Below are 19,956 nucleotides of genomic sequence, written 5' to 3' on the forward strand. Positions count from 1 at the left end.
GACATTAGACTGACTCAGTCCTCTTTTCCAAAGGTGAGTGCTGTCAGCAAAGGGAGATCTGAAATGCAACAGTAGTCAGGTTGGCACATTTCTTTTTTGTTCTCTGGAACCAAGGTGTATTTATAACATGGAAGCCCTTTTCTGTCAGCGTGACGAATAAAAAGATCCTGTAGAAACTGTCCAAAACAATGAGGAACTTTCTTGAAATAATGACAAACTTGTCTCCAAATCATGGTTTAGTATCTCATTATTTTGAGATACTAACTTAGTATTTTGAGAAAGTTTTTCACTCCAGTTACTTACAGGATTTTTTTTTCAATACACGGGTGGAAATGGGTTTCATTATTTATTCCACCTGTCTTATGTAAGAGAAAAATGCTTTGCAATAATGCATAAACCAATACATTTAAGGTTTCCTCTTAGAGTTCAGCTAACTAGATGAATAGGGAGCAGTTAAGTGAACAGCCACCAGATCTGTGCATTATTCATGTTGTTTGCTGTATGAGAACTCATACATATTTTAACCCTCTTTGTTTACTGAAGGAGGCTTTACAGTAAATGATGTTACATAATCTTAAGCAGGAAGTGGAGGAACAAACCAACATATGTTATTTGTGCAATGGGATTAAAACTGTATTGAATCTTTAGGGGAGACAGGGTATGGTTGTAACACTTTTTGTCTCAGCACCTCTGAACTTCTGTGTTAGAACTCTCAAATTTAAGTACCCTTAATATACATCTACTACATATTGCAAAGTTTCTAACTTCTCAGTTATGTCACAGAATTCATACACTGATGTCAAATACAAGGAATTCCATTCATGGATGGATAACTGGACGGCCCTGCAAGGCACATGCCCGAGGGCTCAAAGTGTCAGGGCTCCAACTGGCCTTCACCTGCAAATGTCACTCAAAATACCATGAGCATGTGAAGAAGAGACTCTAATCCAAGCCAAACCAACTTTATTTATGAAGCGCTTTAAAACAACCACTGAGGTCCCAAAGTGCTGTACAGAGAAAATAAGGAGCACTATAAAATACACAATAGGTTGAAATACACAGTTTGCACAATTAGAAAATAGAAAATGTAAAAAAAACACACACATAAAAACAACATTTTACACAGTGTTAAAAGCCAGGGGAAACAGCTGGGTTGAAAGAAGGCAGTGAGGATGCCTGCCTGATGTGCAGTGGCAGATCGTTCCACAGTTTGGGAGCTGCCACAGCGAATGCACGATCTCCTCTGTGCGTGAGCCTGGTTTTAGGCACTGTCAGGAGCAGCTGGTTAGCTGACCTGAGGGAACGGGTGGGCATGAAAGGCTGTAGCAACTCAGAGAGGCAGGGTGGGGTAAGGCCATTAAGAGCTTTAAAAGCAAATGAAATAATTTTAAAATGGATCCCAAAATGAACTGGCAGCCAATGAAGTGATGCTAAAATTGGTGTAATGTGCTCATGCTTGCATGTACCAGTTAAAAGTCGTGCAGCAGCATTTTGTACCAGCTGCAGACGAGCAATGGAGGACCCATTAATCCCCACACATATAGTGACCACAGAAAGATGCAAATAAACTGCAAAAAGACACAGAAGAGCTAGAAAAAGAGCCAAAACTAGCACAAAGATTGAAAATTAAGTCAAAGTGACATAAAACCACAAAAGGATGCATAATGCCTACAAAGAAATGCAAAACCATCACAATGTCTGTGTACTATGTCCCTGTGTAGGAGAGGGGGTGGGGCCTTTTGCATATCTGTGCCCTCAGGCTCATTGTCTCATAACCGCCAATGGTTCCATTGTCTCAACCTGAGGTACAGTGGCATGCAAATGTGTGGGCACCCCTGGTCAAAATTTCATTTACTGTGAGTTGTTGAGTAAGCAGACAATGACCTGATATCCAAAAGGCATGAAGTTAAAGATGAAACATTTCTTCAGTATTTTCAACAATATTTATTAAAGGTGTGGTTTTATGGGAATATGAGGCCAGACTGTCTCGCCTTTTAACTGGCAGTGGAGGTAGTGACAGCGCTAAATTAGTCTCTACATACAGACTCTACATTCAGTGAGTGTAGAGTCTGTAGGCAAACCCCGGAGAGCTTGCCTCCAGAAGAAGAGCGGAAGAGCTCTGGTTTCCGGTTGTAGCCTGTTTGTAGTCCGCGTGATACTGACCAATCACGTTTGAGCCGGCTGCAGTTGTGGCCAGGTTAAACGCTCCGTGCAGTGAACTAACGAGGCAGAACATAACTGGCGTCACTGCAAACTCTGAATCGTCGGAAACGGAAATTTGCCTTCTCAAACTGGAATGCCAAAACATCAGGGGTCTGCCCCCAGAGACTGTATCGCCGTCTGCCGGAAGTCAGACGCCGAATAGAGCCGATGGGTTCCAAGAATGGCGTTAAATCAACGTCTATGTAAAAGGGACAGTCGGCAAGACGGGATCATGAACGGGAAGGGTGTGACGTTTTGTTGACCCGTTTATGTGTGCAACCCACAGCCAGTACATTTAAAAAGCAGATAGCAGCAGTTAGCAGCTAACTCAAAATGGAGAACAGCAACCGAAAGTGTCTGTAAATTGGGAAAACAATGATGTTGGTGAGTTTCATGCCCTCTGAGTGGAGGAAGAGATCAGCCATCATTTAGCAGAGAGGGCAAAAGATTTGTTATTCGTTATTCCAATGTTACACTGCGCTGTCAGCGATGCTGTTGTGTTTCACATCACAGCCGTCACGCCTCTTTTGCAATCAAAATCACACACTGGAGCAGCCACGACTTGGCCGTGTGGTTGAGTTCTGTGTAAAATTGCAAAGGCGGAGGAAAGAAGGGACTTTGTAGCGGCCCTGTAGTGAGATCTCTGTGTAAAAAGTGCTTATCTTTGCCTGTCTAACCTCATCTGATGCAGACTCCAGTATGTGTGCAGGCTCATCACTATCACTTCTTCTTACCAACTCTCCTGACATGCTAAAAAATGGAGTGAGACAGATAAAGAACGTGTTTAGTCGTCGCTGGAAGAGGTGTTACAACCATTCCCACTCCTGTCAGCCCTATTTTAGCTAACTGTAGCAGCATAGTGGTTTGAAGTAAGGAAAGATGAAATGCTTCACATTTTACCCAACGGACTGCTCTCTAATCTAATACAAGTTACATAATTCTAAGTTCAACAGTGTCAGTATTAATCAAAATAAAGATGTGGTCCAAAAAACACCTCAAAAAATCTGCACTCTTCTTCAAATAGCTTTGAAATCTTACATGCAAAGACAAGAAGGAAGTGGTCATACTGTAAATGTATTATATGACTCATCAGTCATCCCTTTTTGGTGAAAGTGGTGCTTTTACAACCGTCATCGTTACAACCATGCCCAGTCTCCACTATCACAAAGACAGCCTCTTCCTTAATGACTGCAGACTCGATGTAGTGACTGAACACAGTTGATTTCCTGCACCCTGGCTCTGGTATGGTGATATTTGTGTTGATTGTTAACTGATACTTGTCCCGACAATGATGTTAAAAAGTTAAACATGAACAAGTGATGCTCTGATTTCACTGATAACAGTGAATGTGTTCAGTTGGAGGTGTTAACAGATCTTATAGTTCAGGGAACAAACAGAACTGAAGACACAAAAGTGTTTGTATAAAAAAATATAACATTTTATTTCCAGCTACAAAGTGAAACATGTAACATTTTTGTCACACTTCTCAATAAAATAGTAAAAAATACTGTTGACAAAACATACACTATCGATACATTTCGAAGCACAGAACACATTTGGCTTTTAAATTAACTTAAACTGTACAAATATATACATCATTTACACAACAATACAAAAAGGAATGAAATAACAATTCTTCCAGTCTTCTATTCTTGTACAAAATAGACACTTTGTTCCTATAGACACTTGGTTTCCTCCGTCTGACCTGAATCAGTAATAGTCAACATGTCTTTTTTTTTTTTTTTTTTTCTCAGTGCCGTGGCAAAGCCCACTGTGTTCCTTATCTAACCTTAAACTCAGCACGCTGCTCGCTTTCTCATCCACATGCTGGGCGGAAACTCTGACCTTTCCTCTACTCTGTGAGCAGGGTGAACACAGAGACAAGGCCGACATTCAGGCCTGCGCTAACAGACACAAACACACACACACACTCACACACACACACACACACACAAGGACACATTCAGACCTGTTTGGACAGGGGAACACTGGCCTGCTGTGGTCTGCGTGCTCCTTCTACAGCTGCTTAGAGTTTCCAGGTCTGGTCTGGGCTCGGAGGGTGGGGGGAGTTATTAGACACCTCGTTTAGAGAGGACGTCAAGGTTTAGATAAGGTATAAAAATGCATACAGTAAAATGGACGGGTCTTTAAAAGTTGATTTCAAGGGGGAATGGGCGGCAACCTGACAGTAGGTTTGTCAAAAATAGAAGTTATAGTGCAGGAATCTCTTGGAGCTGCTATGCAACCCTCTGTCTGAGTCTATGTGGCTGATGTGCGCCAGCCGTACAAAACACACAGACACTTAGACGAGTGTCTGGACTACTTTTACAATGAGACAAAATAAAACATTAACAAAAAACATATATACTGAGCTGCAAAATGAGATGGAGTTCTGTTTGTTTTCAAGTCATAAGCTGCGTTCGTTCCTTCAGTGGCTCACGCCATGTCTCCCATCATCTTCTTGTAATACATGGACTCGAAGATGTCGTTCTCGCCGGGGCAGTTGTGGTGGCAGGCGCAGGACTTGATGAACATCATGTGCTTCTTCATGACCTGTCCGTCAGGGCATTTGAACTCCATGGGCAGGGTGGTGGTTCTGTGGGGGGTGCAGCAGCGGCCATCCAAGCAGACGCCGCAGAACTTTGGCCTGTAGGACTTGGTGGTGGTGCAGCCGGAGATCTCGAACTTCATGGGCTTGGAGAGTCTGGGAGTGCGGATGCACTTTTTGCCTTTCTGTAGGAGGAAAATGAGGAGAACTTGAGTAAGCATTCTTTGGATGTTAAAGAGCTGATATCTGGAGAGGTCATAAAAGCAGTGTGGTTCAAAAATAACTCACCCTGATGCTCTGCTCCAGCTGGGACTCGCATGGTCGCACCATACACAACCGGGTCTGTTTCTCCAGGCGGCATTCACGGTTATCATTGGTGACCCTGGTGGAGATCCCAAGGCCGCAAGTCTTAGAGCAGGCGCTCCATTCAGTAGTCTGAACCAGGCAGTTCTCCCTCATCATGGAGAGATCAGGGCCATAGGTCTCTTCCTCTCTGTAGGCTGTAAACACAGGAGCAAACACTGGATTAGAAACACCATCCTGGCTGTGTGAAGACCAACGAAAAGTGACTGTGCATTGAAGAAAAGGAGACTAACTTACCAGCCAAAGCAGAGCCCATGAAGCTGTGTCTGTTGGGAGAATCACACGCCCACTCCTCGCAGCATTTCCCTGGCACCTTGACACGTCTCGGCATGGGGCAGTCTGGGCTGGGCAGCCTGATGTCCATGGAGCAAAGAGGGACACAACCCACAGCTCCATCCAGACAGGTACACTGGTACTTGCAGCTGCTCTGGAAAGTCTCTCCGCTCTTGTAAATCATGCCTCCGAACACACAGGTGGCTCCCTCCCGAGCTGCAGGGGGAAACAACAAAGGAGAAGGTCATGATTCGGTTCATACGTGAAAGACAGTTAATGATCTACAGTCACAGAGAAAGTCATTTTCAGTGGCTCACCTGTGCACACTCCAATGTGTCTGTTGCTGGGGGCTCCGTAGTCACAGTAGAGGCCTTTGTGTGGGTCGCAGACGTCTTTATCAGCACAGAGCTCCCCCATCTGCTTGGCGCACACCCTGCAGCAGCCGCAGCCGTCCAGCACTAGGCTCACTCCTGGGGCGCACTGAGGGGGAGTGGAGGGGCACGAACACTGGTTGCTGCACTCCTGACCTGCAGCCTGAGCACACACAGACACACACTTTGATAAATATCATCTCCACAGTGCGTATTACAGTCATCACCAGCACATGGGGAACACAGTGCCTAGAGCTTATGTCATGTTCTGACGAGACTCAGCGCGTTCCCTTTATGTGTAAAGCCTGAGCTCCGAAGCCTGAAACTACAGCAGCAGCATAAAGTCATTTTATGTTTTTTGACTTACCATGTATGAGAGCATGGCGCACAGGAAAGGCAGCAAAAGCATTTTCTTCATTCCAGCAGACATCTTTTCTTCCTCGTGGAAATAGATTCTAGTTTTTCCTCAAGTCTTGTTGAGAAAGTCTTCCTTTAGTCTCAAAGTTTGAGCTGGAGAAACCGTTTCTGATCAAGTTGATCTCTTGTCTCGTTCGTCTCGTAGCGTTTCTCTGCTGCTCCGGTCACAGGCTTTCCTTTCCTTCTGTCTTTCTGTCTTTCTTGGTGAAAGCTAGAGTTTAGCTTCGGTAGAGAAGTTGATCTGAGTTCTGACTGCAGAGCTCAGCTCCCTTTATACTCGCTGGCCCTCGCAGCACGTCACTGGGGGCTGAATGGAGAGCCAGCCCTGGACAAACATGGACATACTTGGCATTCTTTCCTCGCTTCCTGACCCCCACTCCAGACATCCCACATTCCTGCTGTCTGAAGGCAAGGCTCTGCTGCTCGGGCCAAACAACACTGTCTCTCTCTCAGAGCAGGCTTTCATCTGGAATGGGAGGTTAAGTCTGGTTAGAGGCCTGGGACCCCACACTGGGAATTCCTGAAGCCTGACTTCACAAACAGACAGCCGGTACCTATAAATATTAATTTCAAAAAAGGAAGATTAAAAAAAAAACTTGAGCACGGTTCAAAAGTGAAGGCACAAAGAGCTTTAAATAAAGGAAGAACCGTTTAAAACAACAGGTAGAAACTAATAAAAATGCTTCAACATGCCACAATTAAATAAACCGACTGATGTGTAATGTGTGGTTAAGACTTTAAACCCACAACAGCATTCCTCAGCTCTGGCTTCAAAGGCGTACAGACAGCCTGTACTTTAGTAAATTAGCAGCGAGCTGTTGGGGAAAGGAAGTTCATTTGAGTCATTAACTTGAGCCGGTTATCTAACAAGGTGCTCGCTCCTGCACACAGACTTGGCAGCTGCTGTAGCTTCTTGTTACTCTGTCTTCTGTACTTGTGTGGTTACATCTGGGACACTGCAGGGGCATTTTTGTGCACTGACATCAGGAGGCTCATCTGCAGCTTTAAGCAAAACACATTACGAGCACATTATGATCTCTTCTGCATGAGTGAGGCATTTTGTTCATAAACACTTCCTTCAGTCCTGAAGTATGATACACATGACTATGTTGTTTATCTTGCAATCGTCTGATTCCCTTGTGACTCATTTGAGAATAGCACTGTTAGACTAAAAAGTATTCGGATCCTTTACTTATGTAGCAGTAGCAATACCACTGTGAAAATACTCTACTACAATTAAAAGTCCTGCATTTAAAATCCTATTGAAATTGTTTTAAGAAAATTATGTATAATCTGATTGTTAATACTGTTACATCAGTGCATAAGTAGCATCTTACTATGGCAGCAGGTTGTAACTACAGTATATGCAGTGGGATATTTTAGTCTTGCGTTTCTCAACCTATGGGTCAAGTCCCCTTCAAAGGGTCATAACCTCCTGAGACCCTGTGTCCTCATATGATGACATCACATTTTGGGTTTGTGCCACCTTATACTTCATTCTACTTAACTCAGACCCGTTGTCCTCGTTCATGGACACTTTTTGTACCATCTCGTGGTAGTAAGAGCACAATACACTAATCCATGTAAAAACAAGATGGCAGCCATCTCTGCCAAGTCAGTCTGCAGCCGATCCTGACACAGAAGTGAACAAGGTCCAAAACCTGATCAGATTTAATAGTTGAAACTTGTTTATTTGTGATTAATGATGTTTGTAGTTTGATATGGCAACAAATTTGGCCAATTTTAGCAACAGTAAGAGACCTGTTCATTACGAAGTACTCGTTTGTGGACACTGGGACTTGAATATTGTCTCCGGCTTCCTCCCACAGTCCAAAGACATGCAGGTTAATTGGTGACTCTAAATTGTCCGTAGGTGTGAATGTGAGTGTGAATGGTTGTCTGTCTCTATGTGTCAGCCCTGTGATAGTCTGGCGACCTGTCCAGGGTGAACCCTGCCTCTCTCCCAGTGTCAGCAGAAGGAAGCGTGCGTCTACTGCTAGCCTACCTAGCACCATTGAGCTAGCTAACAGTACAACTCAACTTGCTGTTGACATCTCGTGCTGTCATGACCAGGAGACTCTTGTGGATTGGTGCTTCTCAAAGTTAAGGAAGGATCCTTAAACGTCTGAATTTCAAGGAGGGTGCGCCATCAATCCTGCTAATGTCAAGGATCCTTCAAATTCTACCTAGGGCTGAGTCCTTCCTTTAGAGAATTTTCAAGGATGCATGTGTGTATCCTCAGCAGGCATGAAGTACCCACAATTCTTCACGCACAATTTGCAGGAATTGAAGCCAGGGCCTCTTCAACGAAACACCTGGGCACTTGTTAGCCTGTTCCAATGTGCGATCACCAAATGCTAGGAAGGAGTCTTGCCTAGCCTCTGTAGCACCTGACTTGGAAGAACCTGTCCTACCTGGGAAGCATCTTTGACTTTAAGAAGCACCACATATACATGATGCATGCTTTCTTCTGCACGCTGTAGTTTGGTAGAAAGAAAATAGTTCCTACATGAAACTGCTCACAACAAAGTCTGCAGATTATCTTGAGTGACCGGGTCATGATTTCTGCAAAGAGACGTTCCTGTTTAGTTTTTCATTTTGGCGCTTTGAGCACCAAAAGCCAAACCAGGAGTGCTGTCTATTTCCATTATATTTGAAAGGAAGCAGATAGAGATTTCCTTATCTGTGATGCAAAGTCATATGACTCAAGTTTAGTCGATATACAATCGAATAGATTTGGCAAATGGGTAAAAGAATATGAGCTTTGTATTTGTCTGCCATTTGTTTCTGCTGCTGAATGTGACAAGATGATCCTGATGGTCCGTTTCCTGAGTTACCTGAGCTGAATGTGCCGTCCTGCCAAGGAATTCAGGACAGGTATTTAGGAGACAAAGACCAATGTTCTCAGTTAATGGCACTGCCAGTAATGGATGTTTGTTGATTTGAGCATTAGGCTGATTTTCTTTCTTCCCGAAAAGGCTTTTTGTCTTTTTCTTTTTCAGGGATTCTGCTGAAAACAAAGGCTTGGGATTACATTACACATTTGACTGGGCGTTTTGACTTCGAGGGTCTTAGTCAGGACAAATCGTGATTAAAAATCCTGAGTCGACTTTAGTGAAAGTGCAGCCCGGCCCATGAAGGCAGATATTACGGGAACAAAGGCTACATGTTCTCTGGCTTCTCACCTGCCTAATGAGGTTTAGTCTATGACGAACTTGAAAAGGCCAGGTGTGCCCCGTCCCCGGCCAGGCTTATTTTACTACATCAAACCCCAGAGTGGAGGATTGCAGGAAAGAGGCTAGACGGAGGTTTGTGTATTTTTTTGAAAAAGGGGATCACACACCAGGCTAGACTCTTATGAAAGGTGGCCCTGCTCCTTCTCCAGCCAGCGAATCGGAAATGAAAAACTCCCAGAGAAACCTGGAGCTGAAGGAATGTGAGTGAGAAGCCAGCAGACAGGGCTGTTACTACAGAGGAAGCTTTTCCATATATGGACGCCTGATCTCTTCCTAATAAGGATATGTTCTTTCTCTGTGCTGGCTCAGTACAGTAGGGACTCCTATTAGACCATCTGAGCAAGGAAAAACACAGTCTGAGTGAAAGTGTGATGGCCGTCAAAACAGACCAAAGTGTGTGTGTGTGTGTGTGTGTGTGTGTGTGTGTGCTGTCAGTCTAGTCATCACAGCCTCAGGGCCTAAACTTCAACTGCATGATATCTAAAGGAAACAGCTTGGTGGAGGAACGTGCTCCGGCCACGCTGCAAAACAACACTCAGACGGCTGATATTTTTATCCTACGTGCAGAGTAATGCAGCTTCTGTCGGGGTGTTTTTTTTGTTTTGTATTAAAGGCCCAGTGTCTAGGATTTGCAGGGATCTACTGGCAGAAATGGAATACAATATAATAAGTATAGTTTTCTGTAGTGTATAATCACCTGAAAATAAGAATTGGTGTGATTTCCTGACCTTAGAATAACATGTTAATATCTACATAAGGAGTGGGTCCTCATGTATGGAGTTTGCCATGTTGCACCACCATGTTTTTAAGGCTGCTGTCAGCCCTAGAGTGGTCTCCTCTGGTCTGAATCAGGGACTCATGTTGTTCCAAAGTTGTATAATTGCCTAGAGTTGGTTGGTGTTCTCACGGCAGCATTTACAAGAGGACCAGATCAAATGCCTTGTGTGAGAAAGCTGCTCTTGATTGGTCAGAATTTCCATGTGGGAAAAATCCAGGAAGTAAAGCAAACGTTGAAGAAGAGTACACTTGCAAGATAAATGTGACACTTTCTAATGTCACAATGGAGGGACAACTACGCAGGTTGATTTTAGCGCTGCTCATCGTGGACTATATTGCTGTCATTGTTCATTTTAGTCAAAGCATACAGTTTGAAAACGAGGCAAACGCGGCTCCAACTAGAAAACAATGTTTTGATGCATTGGATGTGCTGAATGTGCATATTAAGGCAGTACAGGAGGAGGTGCACATTAATAATCCTCCAGGACTGTAACATGCTCATGTTTAACCCAAACAATGTGTCATGTGACTGCAGTTGCTTCACATCCAGGTCGGAACACCTTCTCACCACAAACCAACCGCACCAGAGTTCCTTTGGAACCGGACTGAGACCACCTCTTCAAGAAGGTCTCAGTCCGGTTGTTTTGCTGTGTTCACACCTGCTTAAACGCACTGAGGGGGCAAACCAACTGGAGTTTGATTGAACTGAACCAAACAGGGCAGGTGTGAGAGCATCTTAAGTCGTCCAGAACGGACAAACCAAACACTGGCTCTAGATGGGGCCATTCATGTTTTTGCATTTTTGCATTTTTGTGTTGGCCGCCATGGTTTGCAGCCCCTACGCAACAAGAGCATCTGAAAACACAGATCTTTAAAAATGCTTTCAAGAGTAAGAGACCTCTGCAGATAAATGAGCTCCTGGTTAAAATCTTCTCAACGTCTTCGTCAGATCTTAGGTTATTAGAGGAAAAAGACAAAGACACATTAGCAGGTGCAGGGCGAGCGGCCCCTCTGCTACATGCCGCAGAGCATTGGAGAAAAAGTGATTTCTAGCTTTATTCAGCATTTTTACTAATTTTAATCACTGGATCTGTTTGTTTTGGAGCGGAAGAGACCTCTGCAGATAATTCAGCTCCTGGTAAAAACCTCCCGAACAATGAACATTGAAGGAATTCTAACGGGGAGAAGTTTCAGCTGGTTGCAATTTGCAATCCTCACTGCTAGATGCCACTAAGCCACACTAAATCTTCCACACTGGGCCTTTAAGTCAGTTTATCTTGCATCACAAGCAGTTTTTCGAGTGTTTTTAAGGGATGTTGTTTGAAGATAAAGTGAAACCCAGTTGTAATTTTCAAGCTTTGGTTGATTGAACTGTTTTTTTAAAACGATAGCATCAAGTATGACCAAGTATGGATATCTCTGAGGTTTGCTATGACAAAGGAGTCTATCAGTTGCAAGATTATAAGAAAACAGAGGAATATTGGCTCAACAGAAAGCCAAATGAGTTTTATTCCTGATTGTTTTGTCTTGCACAAGTTGGGGAACTGATGTTTTTCTGGATGTTGTTATGCTGCTGGTTGTTTTCATTGTCAGACCAAATGTTCACTGGGCTCAGTCTGTCAGCATCAGAGTTTCCTGTACTGAATTTCAGCAGGCTGGCTGTCTGGCTACGTGCTCCATGTGCTTCAATGTTCTGCAGAGCTGGATGTGTGGATGGGTTGACGGTAGGGGCCAAAGGAAACATATGTCTCTGTGTGTGGTAGGCCCAGATATGTCAAGGCTAAGTATAGACTGAGATATTTGTCTAAGAGAGAAGCTGTGGGTTAAAATCAGTAATGGAATTGTGGCGGTGATACAGCTTCAGGGGAGTCTGTTCAGCTTTGTGCTCGTTGGCATCGGCGTTGTTGGACATACCTGCGTTCGAGCTGTCTGACTTTAATCACATGCTGGAAGAATGTATCATTGTTCTCTGATAAAACCAGTGCATGCAAATTCTAAGTATGCTGGTGATGACTGGACTCACTGATACTGTTATGGGCACAATGCAAAAACTTTATATGATCTAATAACGGGATTTTAAAGGAAAAGCCAGAACACACTCACTTTAATTCTACTTTAATTTAGCTATTTATCTCATGTTAAACTGGGGGGACTTTTGTTGTTATGAGGTAGTGGACACAAATAAAAATCTCCAACTGATAAAGAACCAATAAAATCGTCACAAAATCAACTCCAACTCAAACAACCACATGTTTCTACCCTAAATTAGTGCCCCAAATGGTCACAGTTTTAAACACGTGGTTAACATAGTCAAATGGATCCAGCTGAATTAGGTTTAGGCAACACAATTACTTGGTTAGGTTCAGGAAGGGATCACGGTTTGGGTTAAAATAAGTATGTTAGGGTTAGGGTTAGATTATGACTGAAATTAGTTTTCTCTGTAGGTCTAATAATGCCCTAACCCTGTCATTAACTTTTGTTTTGTACGTGACATAAGTTACGTATTGACACAACTTTAGTACATAAGTTAACTTAGAAACTTAAGTTGTTAACTTTTGCTTTTGCAAAGGACATGAACACCAATCTCCTGGGTGAAAGTCCTGTGTGTGTTTGTTCCATCAATCCACTGTGACTTCCTGCCCTACGAGGACTTTGTTGCTCTTTATACTACATCGCCAGACTTTCTCTTTTGCTCCCATCATAATTACTATTAATTAGGTAACATAGGTGCTCCAGCTTCCTCCCACAGTCCAAAGACATGCAGGTTAATTGGTGACTCTAAATTGTCCGTAGGTGTGAATGTGAGTATGAATGGTTGTCTGTCTCTATGTGTCAGTCCTGTGCCTCTCGCCCAATGTCAGATGAGATAGGCTCTTAGTCTGCCTGGGGGCCTCCTACCACTTGGACGTGCCCAGAAGCATCCTGATCAGACTTATGTGACCATTTATTTGGTGGAGTACAGTCACCAAAATAAGGCCACTCCACCTCTCCTATAAAATTAACTGGCCTTAATTTCCTTTTAACCTCAAATAACTGATTTTTTTTTTGTGGAAAACATAAACAAGCTGTACGCAGACCAACGCCATATTAACGCCTTGTGAAACAGATATAATAAGATCATTAGCCAACAGTTGCCTTTTTACACATCCAGCAGATACATGAATACAACGTGAGCATTCATTTGGAGTTGTGTTTGTGTCCACCTGATCAGTGTCAACCAGATAGTGACACTCTTTTTAACTCCGTTTTGGTCTCCACCAACTCCTAAGGAAAGACCTGGCTCTTTAGCTTAATGCTATGCTATGCTATGTTCCCGAGCTACTCGCTAACCTAGTAGTAGCGTTGTTGCATAAAGTGCAGCCTGGCGGCCCTAAAAAACATGAAATGCATGTGTTATGTTTCGTTTTCAATAGCTTACATCTACTAAGAGACTACATCAAACTGCGTCACTCTGACAAGTATCTGCCAGGTTAGGGATGACAACTTGTATAAATCTTCTGGTTTCATGGCATTTAGTGGCACCTCACGAGTCTCGCAGGAATTACGCTCTGTCATCAATGCTAATGCTGTTAGCTAAAGTTAGCAATTTTAGTGGCCAACTTGCAACCACACTATTCCTGTGTGGCCCTCAGTCCTAATGTGGCTCCCTGATTTGGCACCCTTGCTTGTTTTTATCTGCTAGCTTAATATCTGATTTCAACCAAGATCATATCAGTCTAATAATGTCACCCTCCTCCCTGTGCCAAGAAAACATTTAAATAATAAGAATATAAGTATTATTAAAGTTTTTATTTCAGTTTTAACTTTTGAGTCAAGGTCCTACTTCTAAGTCTATCCATTCTTCTGGTTGGAAAGCAATGTCAGCAGCACTGCAGGGAAACCAGACCGATGGTTCAGATCTCGTGAGGATGAGGGGTCAACAAAGTTCATAGCGTCCTTTTTCGTCTTTCTGAAAAATTCCATTTTAGTGACAGAATGTTCGGACTGGGTCCAATTTTTACTTCGGTGACTGTGGGGTGAAAGAATTGGTCATAATCCGTTCACTTTTCCCGTGGAATGAAAAGACTCAGTGCTGCTGCTAGTCTCCTAAAGGGGGGCGGGGCTGTGGCAAAACCCACATGACAGATACAGGAAACAATCTAAACTGGGCCATCTCGGTTTATCAGTGGTCTCGGATAATCTTTTCACGTAGGCAGACCAGGTGACAGATGTGGAAAATGTTCATCTAACAATAATAATTACATTCTGGTGTTATTCATGCCAGCTCTGCAGTAACAGGGCTGAGAGCAGACATAATGTATACAGTATCACTAAACACTGGTATCAGTCTCAGGAATAAAGCTGACACCAGTATAATTAAGAATAATAACATGATGCTGATGTATTGTTTCACACTTTATTATTCCTCCCAAATGAAAATGCACCCTCAGCACCTCCACCCTTCCTAAGAGAATAAACTGATGAGGTGATGTTCTTAGTTTAGCTCTGTAGTCATACTAATTTCAGGTCATGTGACCAGTGTAGTTATTCCAGGTCAAGGCCTGCCTTCTATCCCAGTCTGGATTTACGCACAGCGCTGCCGGCCCCTTATAGCCTCACTGCTGGTTTCATAGCTACTGTGTGACATCACAGCTGTGTCAGCTGGGGAGTTTCCAACTCTGGGATGAGTGGAGATGACAGACTCAGTGTCTAACCAGGATGCATTTTTATATGCCCACATCAGGCTCCAGTGACGACACTGTCCTTGTTTACTCTCCCTCAGGCATGGAAAGTGGATACTATTCCCAGTTCTCTTCGACACCTCACATGTGTGCAGTTCCATCACACCATGGGTGATGATATCATACCTGATGCTGATGTCACAGAGGGGGCTTTTTCTAGCTGTTTCCATGGTTCCCACACACTGCTTGTATTCAGCACAGCTGCAGTCATACCTTCCTGGCAGTTTTAAAGCTAGAAGATAAACATCTAAAGTAAAGAAGGCCAGTCAGTTGCAGCGAACACCCCGCACTCAGGCTGCATTTTTGTTCCACAGTGGGCCAGATATAGACTCTAATTTCACAGTGAACACTTTTAGTACATGCAGCGTTTCTAAAGTCATCTGGCTTTAATTTCCTTTTGTGTACTTTGCTTTTTATGCCAGTTTGAAAAAAAAGAGGGGATACCTTTATCCAGGCTGTTCTCATGCACTGTTCCTATGAGAATTTATATATAACCCACATAATCGGGATGGCTGCGATCACCTAACCAGTGCACTTATAGATGTAAAGAAGAAAGTAGTACAAAGAGTGAAACTCTGTCTAAGTATGAAGGCTGGGTGGTGGGTGGGTCAAACAAACACAGGACTTTCCCCTATAAACCAAGTGAACTTTGAGTTGTTTCTTTTCCTAAACTTAACCTGCATAACTTTATTTCCTAAATCTAACCTAGCAACTTTATGTTAATAACAAAACTTTAAGGCAAGTACATAACTTTACGATAAATAAGTAATGTGACAAAGCCAAACTAAACCCAACCTATGCAACTTTACGCTGATTACATAACTTTACATGCGTACGTAACTTTGCGTTAAATATGTAATGTGATGGCGCCAACCCATGTGTCTTTTTCGAAACCTAACCTACGTTAACTTCGCATGAAGTACATAACATTAATACATAACTTGACAATGCCACAACATGATTCTTTTCCTTTATTCTACCTACGCAACTTTACGTGCCTAAACCTAACCAAGTGAACTTTACATTAAGTACATAACTTTCCATTAAGCATGTAACGTGACAACACCCAACCATGTTTCGTTTGCTAAACCTAACCTAAGTAACTTAACGTTAAGCACATGATGTGACTATGCTCAACCATGTTTCTTCTCCTAAACTTAACCTATGTAACTTTACACTACGTACATAACCTTACGTTAAATATATATCGTGACAAGGCCACACCATGTCTCTTTTCCTAAACCTGACTTATGTAACTTTACTTTCCAGAATCTAACCTTTGTAACTTTATGTACCAATTCCTAAACTACTGAACTTTATGTTAAGTGCATAACTCAACATTAAGCACATGATGTGACTATGTTCAACCATGTTCTTTTCCTAACCCTAGCCTTTGTAACTTTACGTTAAGCACATAACTTTGCGTAAGAATGTAACGTGAAAACACCCGGTCACATTTCTTTTCCATAACCTAACCCGTGTAACTTTACATTAAGTACATAACTTTACGTTAAATATGTATCGTGACAATGCCACACCATGTTTCTTTTCCTAAACCTGACTTATGTAACTTTACTTTCCAAAATCTAACCTATGTAACTTCCCATGCCTAAACCTAAACTACTAAACTTTACAATAAGTACCTAACTTAACTTGTATGTAATGTGAAGAACCCTAACATGTTTCTTTTCCTTAACCTAACCTTGGTAACTTTACATTAAGTACATAACTTTACCTTCAGTACATAACATGACCATGCCCAACCATGTTCCTTTTCCTAAACCTTGCCTATATAACTTTATGTTAAGTGCATAACCTAACGTTAAGGACGTAAACTTGACAACACCCAACCATGTTTCTTTTCCTTAAAGGGCCAGTGTGTAAAATGGGTTGAAAACAGTGACATCAGTGGTCAAATTCTAGATTGCAGGGCTCACTCCCTCACCCCTCCCGTCGGGTAAATGACGGTGGCCTCGTAGGGACAAAAAGCCTTGCGCACAAGTTTTTCAGGAGTAGGCCTATCTAGTGACGAGGTGAATGTTTATTTTGAAATCTAAACCATGTTACGATATTGTAATGAATCCCTCACAAGCAGGAGACCAGAGGAGCATTCAGGAAAAAGGCCCGTTTATTTGAGCACTCCAAAAACTCCGGTAACACTCCAGGGGGTAAAAGACTCCGTCCCAAACTCTGACTCTTCTAGCGTAACAGACACACTTCATACACACATACTCGTTTACCATACCGAGGGGGGACCCCCTCCCCTCTCTGCTCCACCAATCTCCAGCCCGCACACTGACTGACAGCGTAGCCTGTAAACAGAGCTCAGCTGTTTATTTAGCCTAGCAATATCTCCGGACTATAGTAGCTGCAATGGACGACTTTGAACGCGATTTTGAAGAGTTTCTTGCGGACACAGACCCAGAGCCATACCTGTTTGAGCCGGAGCATACAGATGAGGAACTCCATGTGTTTGATGCTGAGCGGGCGAGAAGAGAGGCTGAATGCACAGAATGGGATTCGGTGCTACTGCTGCCATCGCTGGGGAGATATATCACCAGGAGGAAAAGCACCGCAGAGAGTGCATCACAAGGAGTGAAGTTGCATCTTCTTTTCCTCGCAGATGACGGTTCGGGTTCATTCTCTCCTGTTGCGTGGTAAGTGTGGTCCATTCCCAAACTTTATAACTAAAAAAACTTTTCACTACTCTCTATCGACGAACTACTAACACTCTCTGCTGTTTCCTCCTCCTTCTTCCTTCCTTCTGCTGTCTTCGTTGGTTTATTTATACACGCGAAACGCGTTCTCTGGCTGGCTGGATTGTCCACTCGGTCTGCCGTACATACATGGCGGCGCAAGATGGCGACCTCTCTAAAGCAAGGCCCTTGCTATATATATATATGAAAGCATAATTATAAGGCTACGAAAACCAAACGAATTTTATTTTATAGTGATTATACACTTATATAAACATATTAATGGGTAGAATATTCAGATTCAGATTCAGATTTACAATAAACCATGCCAAATATTACACACTGGCCTTTAACCTAACCTATTTAAGTTTACTTGCCTAAACTTAACCGACATAATTTTGCATTACTTACATAATGTGTTGATGCCATTGTTGTGGCTCTAAATCGTTTGACATCACACAAACTGTTATATGTACATTTTCAAAACACATCATGCAAACTGTTTTATGAGGATACACTGAATTATCCAAACCATGCTGTAGTATTTACTGGACTTAATATGTGCACATAGTTTAAAGTATAAATAGTTTAAAACACAGTCTAATACAGCACAACAGCAACGCAAAAACAACAACAACAAAACCTCATTCATTAAAAATACTTACTTTTTGTGCATTCAAATTTAGGGTCATTTTTGAGGCTAGACTTGGCAACAACATGCATGTGTGTATATGTGTATGTACATGTACAGCATGTGTATCTATGTATTTGCAGACAAACCCAGGGTGTTTTTCCCAAACTTTGCTCACATTTGAAGCTTTGGTTGTCCTATCTGCACTCAGCTGTCCATTAAACTAAATTCCATTAGTGGTAGCTGGCAGGCTATTCGAGGAATGTTCCTTGGCTTTAGCCTTCAAACCAACCATCTATATACCACTGTGTAAACTGAACATGAAACCAAGATCTCAAAATGATTTTCCTGCCTGTATATTTCTGCCTCTTTGAACTTTTGGGCTGCCTGCCTGCAGAGGGACGGTGCGGGTGGAGAAGCTGAAAAACAACATGTTGAGAACAGGGAAGAAAATGCTGTTATTTTGCATTTCATTGACATTTGAGGCATTTTAGTTGGCTTTCAACTCGGGCAGTGGAAAAATAACCACATATATTTGTATCAGCATTACACACAGCCACACATAAGGAACACAGACCGAGGGAACACCCCTGACAAGACAGTTGAATAAGTGCACAACATCGCTGTGTCATCTGCAATATGTGTTTCATCAGCGAAGCAAACAGGATAATAAAGACGTGCTGGGAAAGTAAATTGCTGCTTTCTTTTACAATTCAGGGCAGGTCTGCAAAAACGCTCACAGGGAAAATTTTAAATGGATGGGACGGTGATCTGTTGAAATTTAACAATGTTGAAGAGACAGGTCAATTACTTAGAGATGAAAGACTTGGAAGCTGATGGAAACTTTTTGAAGCCTGCCTGTGAAGAGACAAGCAGTGGAAACTAATAATGGATCCGGAGCCTGGGATGATTTGTTGAGATTTAACAATGGGGTTGGTGGGCAGATGAACTGTCAAGATGGAAACTGTGTCTATTTAAAGCCCTGAGTGGTGGAAATGTTCAGACTGGAAACATGCATGAGACTCAATCTTTTTCAGGCACGGCTTGCACGAAATAGTTGGGTTTAGGATTACTTGGGGTAATGGGCCGAGGTATAATATATTGACGGTTTGATGCCAGAGGGGCATAGTTGGAAGGTGGATTGCATTTTTTGGTCAAATTTTTCTCATAAATCATTTAGTTAGGGACATCAAGGGGAATGCATTTGCCAGCCTGCGTTAACAAGGGAGGAGATATTGCTTTCATCTACCTCGGACAAAGAATGTTTGACTGGCTGAAGTTCACAGGTGGAAACTAGCTCTTGATATAGTGCATGGGAACATTTGTACCGATATAACAAGGGGGGATTAATGGGAGGGATGAAATGTCAAAGGCGGAAAGTGAGAGTGGAAAGTGCCTTTTTAAAACCTGTGTCCTGGAAAGTGTTTAGACTGGAGACACTGATGAGAATTTGGGCTGTTATTCTTTCAACAAACAGCAGAAACTCATCTCAGCTGTAGATTTACTGCCACACACATGGCTACGGATGTCAGGTGGTCTGTACTTAAACACAGCTCCGTGTGGGTCCAGGATGGCCGCTGTTCTGTTTCAGTGACCTTTCAGTCAGAGGTCGAGGGAGTTTCTAATCTTAGACATGATGCCCGGCACAATTAGACCTCACTAGGAGCTTCCTTGAAGGCATATTGAACCGTGGCGGTCAGATGAAACCAAGCAAGGTCTTG

General features: G+C 42.8%; 1 protein-coding gene across 1 annotated transcript; it reads right to left on the bottom strand.

The window, feature by feature from the left end:
• Positions 1-3,616: 3,616 nt before the first annotated feature.
• On the bottom strand, positions 3,617-6,433 carry ccn2a (cellular communication network factor 2a). Its single transcript, XM_049589289.1, has 5 exons — positions 6,125-6,433; positions 5,704-5,920; positions 5,351-5,602; positions 5,039-5,250; positions 3,617-4,935 (listed from the first exon to the last, which is right to left on the bottom strand). Exons 1-5 carry the CDS (start codon positions 6,185-6,187, stop codon positions 4,639-4,641), a joined length of 1,041 nt encoding a protein of 346 aa, XP_049445246.1. The 5' UTR covers positions 6,188-6,433; the 3' UTR covers positions 3,617-4,638.
• Between the last annotated feature and the right edge of the window lie 13,523 nt (positions 6,434-19,956).

This window comes from Epinephelus fuscoguttatus, linkage group LG11 (assembly GCF_011397635.1).
Source record: "Epinephelus fuscoguttatus linkage group LG11, E.fuscoguttatus.final_Chr_v1".
Lineage (NCBI taxonomy): Eukaryota > Metazoa > Chordata > Actinopteri > Perciformes > Serranidae > Epinephelus > Epinephelus fuscoguttatus.

What these genes read in the sequence shown, in the direction of transcription:
- ccn2a (XM_049589289.1), bottom strand. Translation starts at nt 6,187, where the DNA reads ATGTCTGCTGGAATGAAGAAAATGCTTTTGCTGCCTTTCCTGTGCGCC. An exon ending in ACACATTGGAGTGTGCACAG is followed by an intron (nt 5,603 to 5,703) that starts GTGAGCCACTGA and finishes TTCCCCCTGCAG; the next exon opens with CTCGGGAGGGAGCCACCTGT. An exon ending in AGCTGGAGCAGAGCATCAGG is followed by an intron (nt 4,936 to 5,038) that starts GTGAGTTATTTT and finishes TTCCTCCTACAG; the next exon opens with AAAGGCAAAAAGTGCATCCG.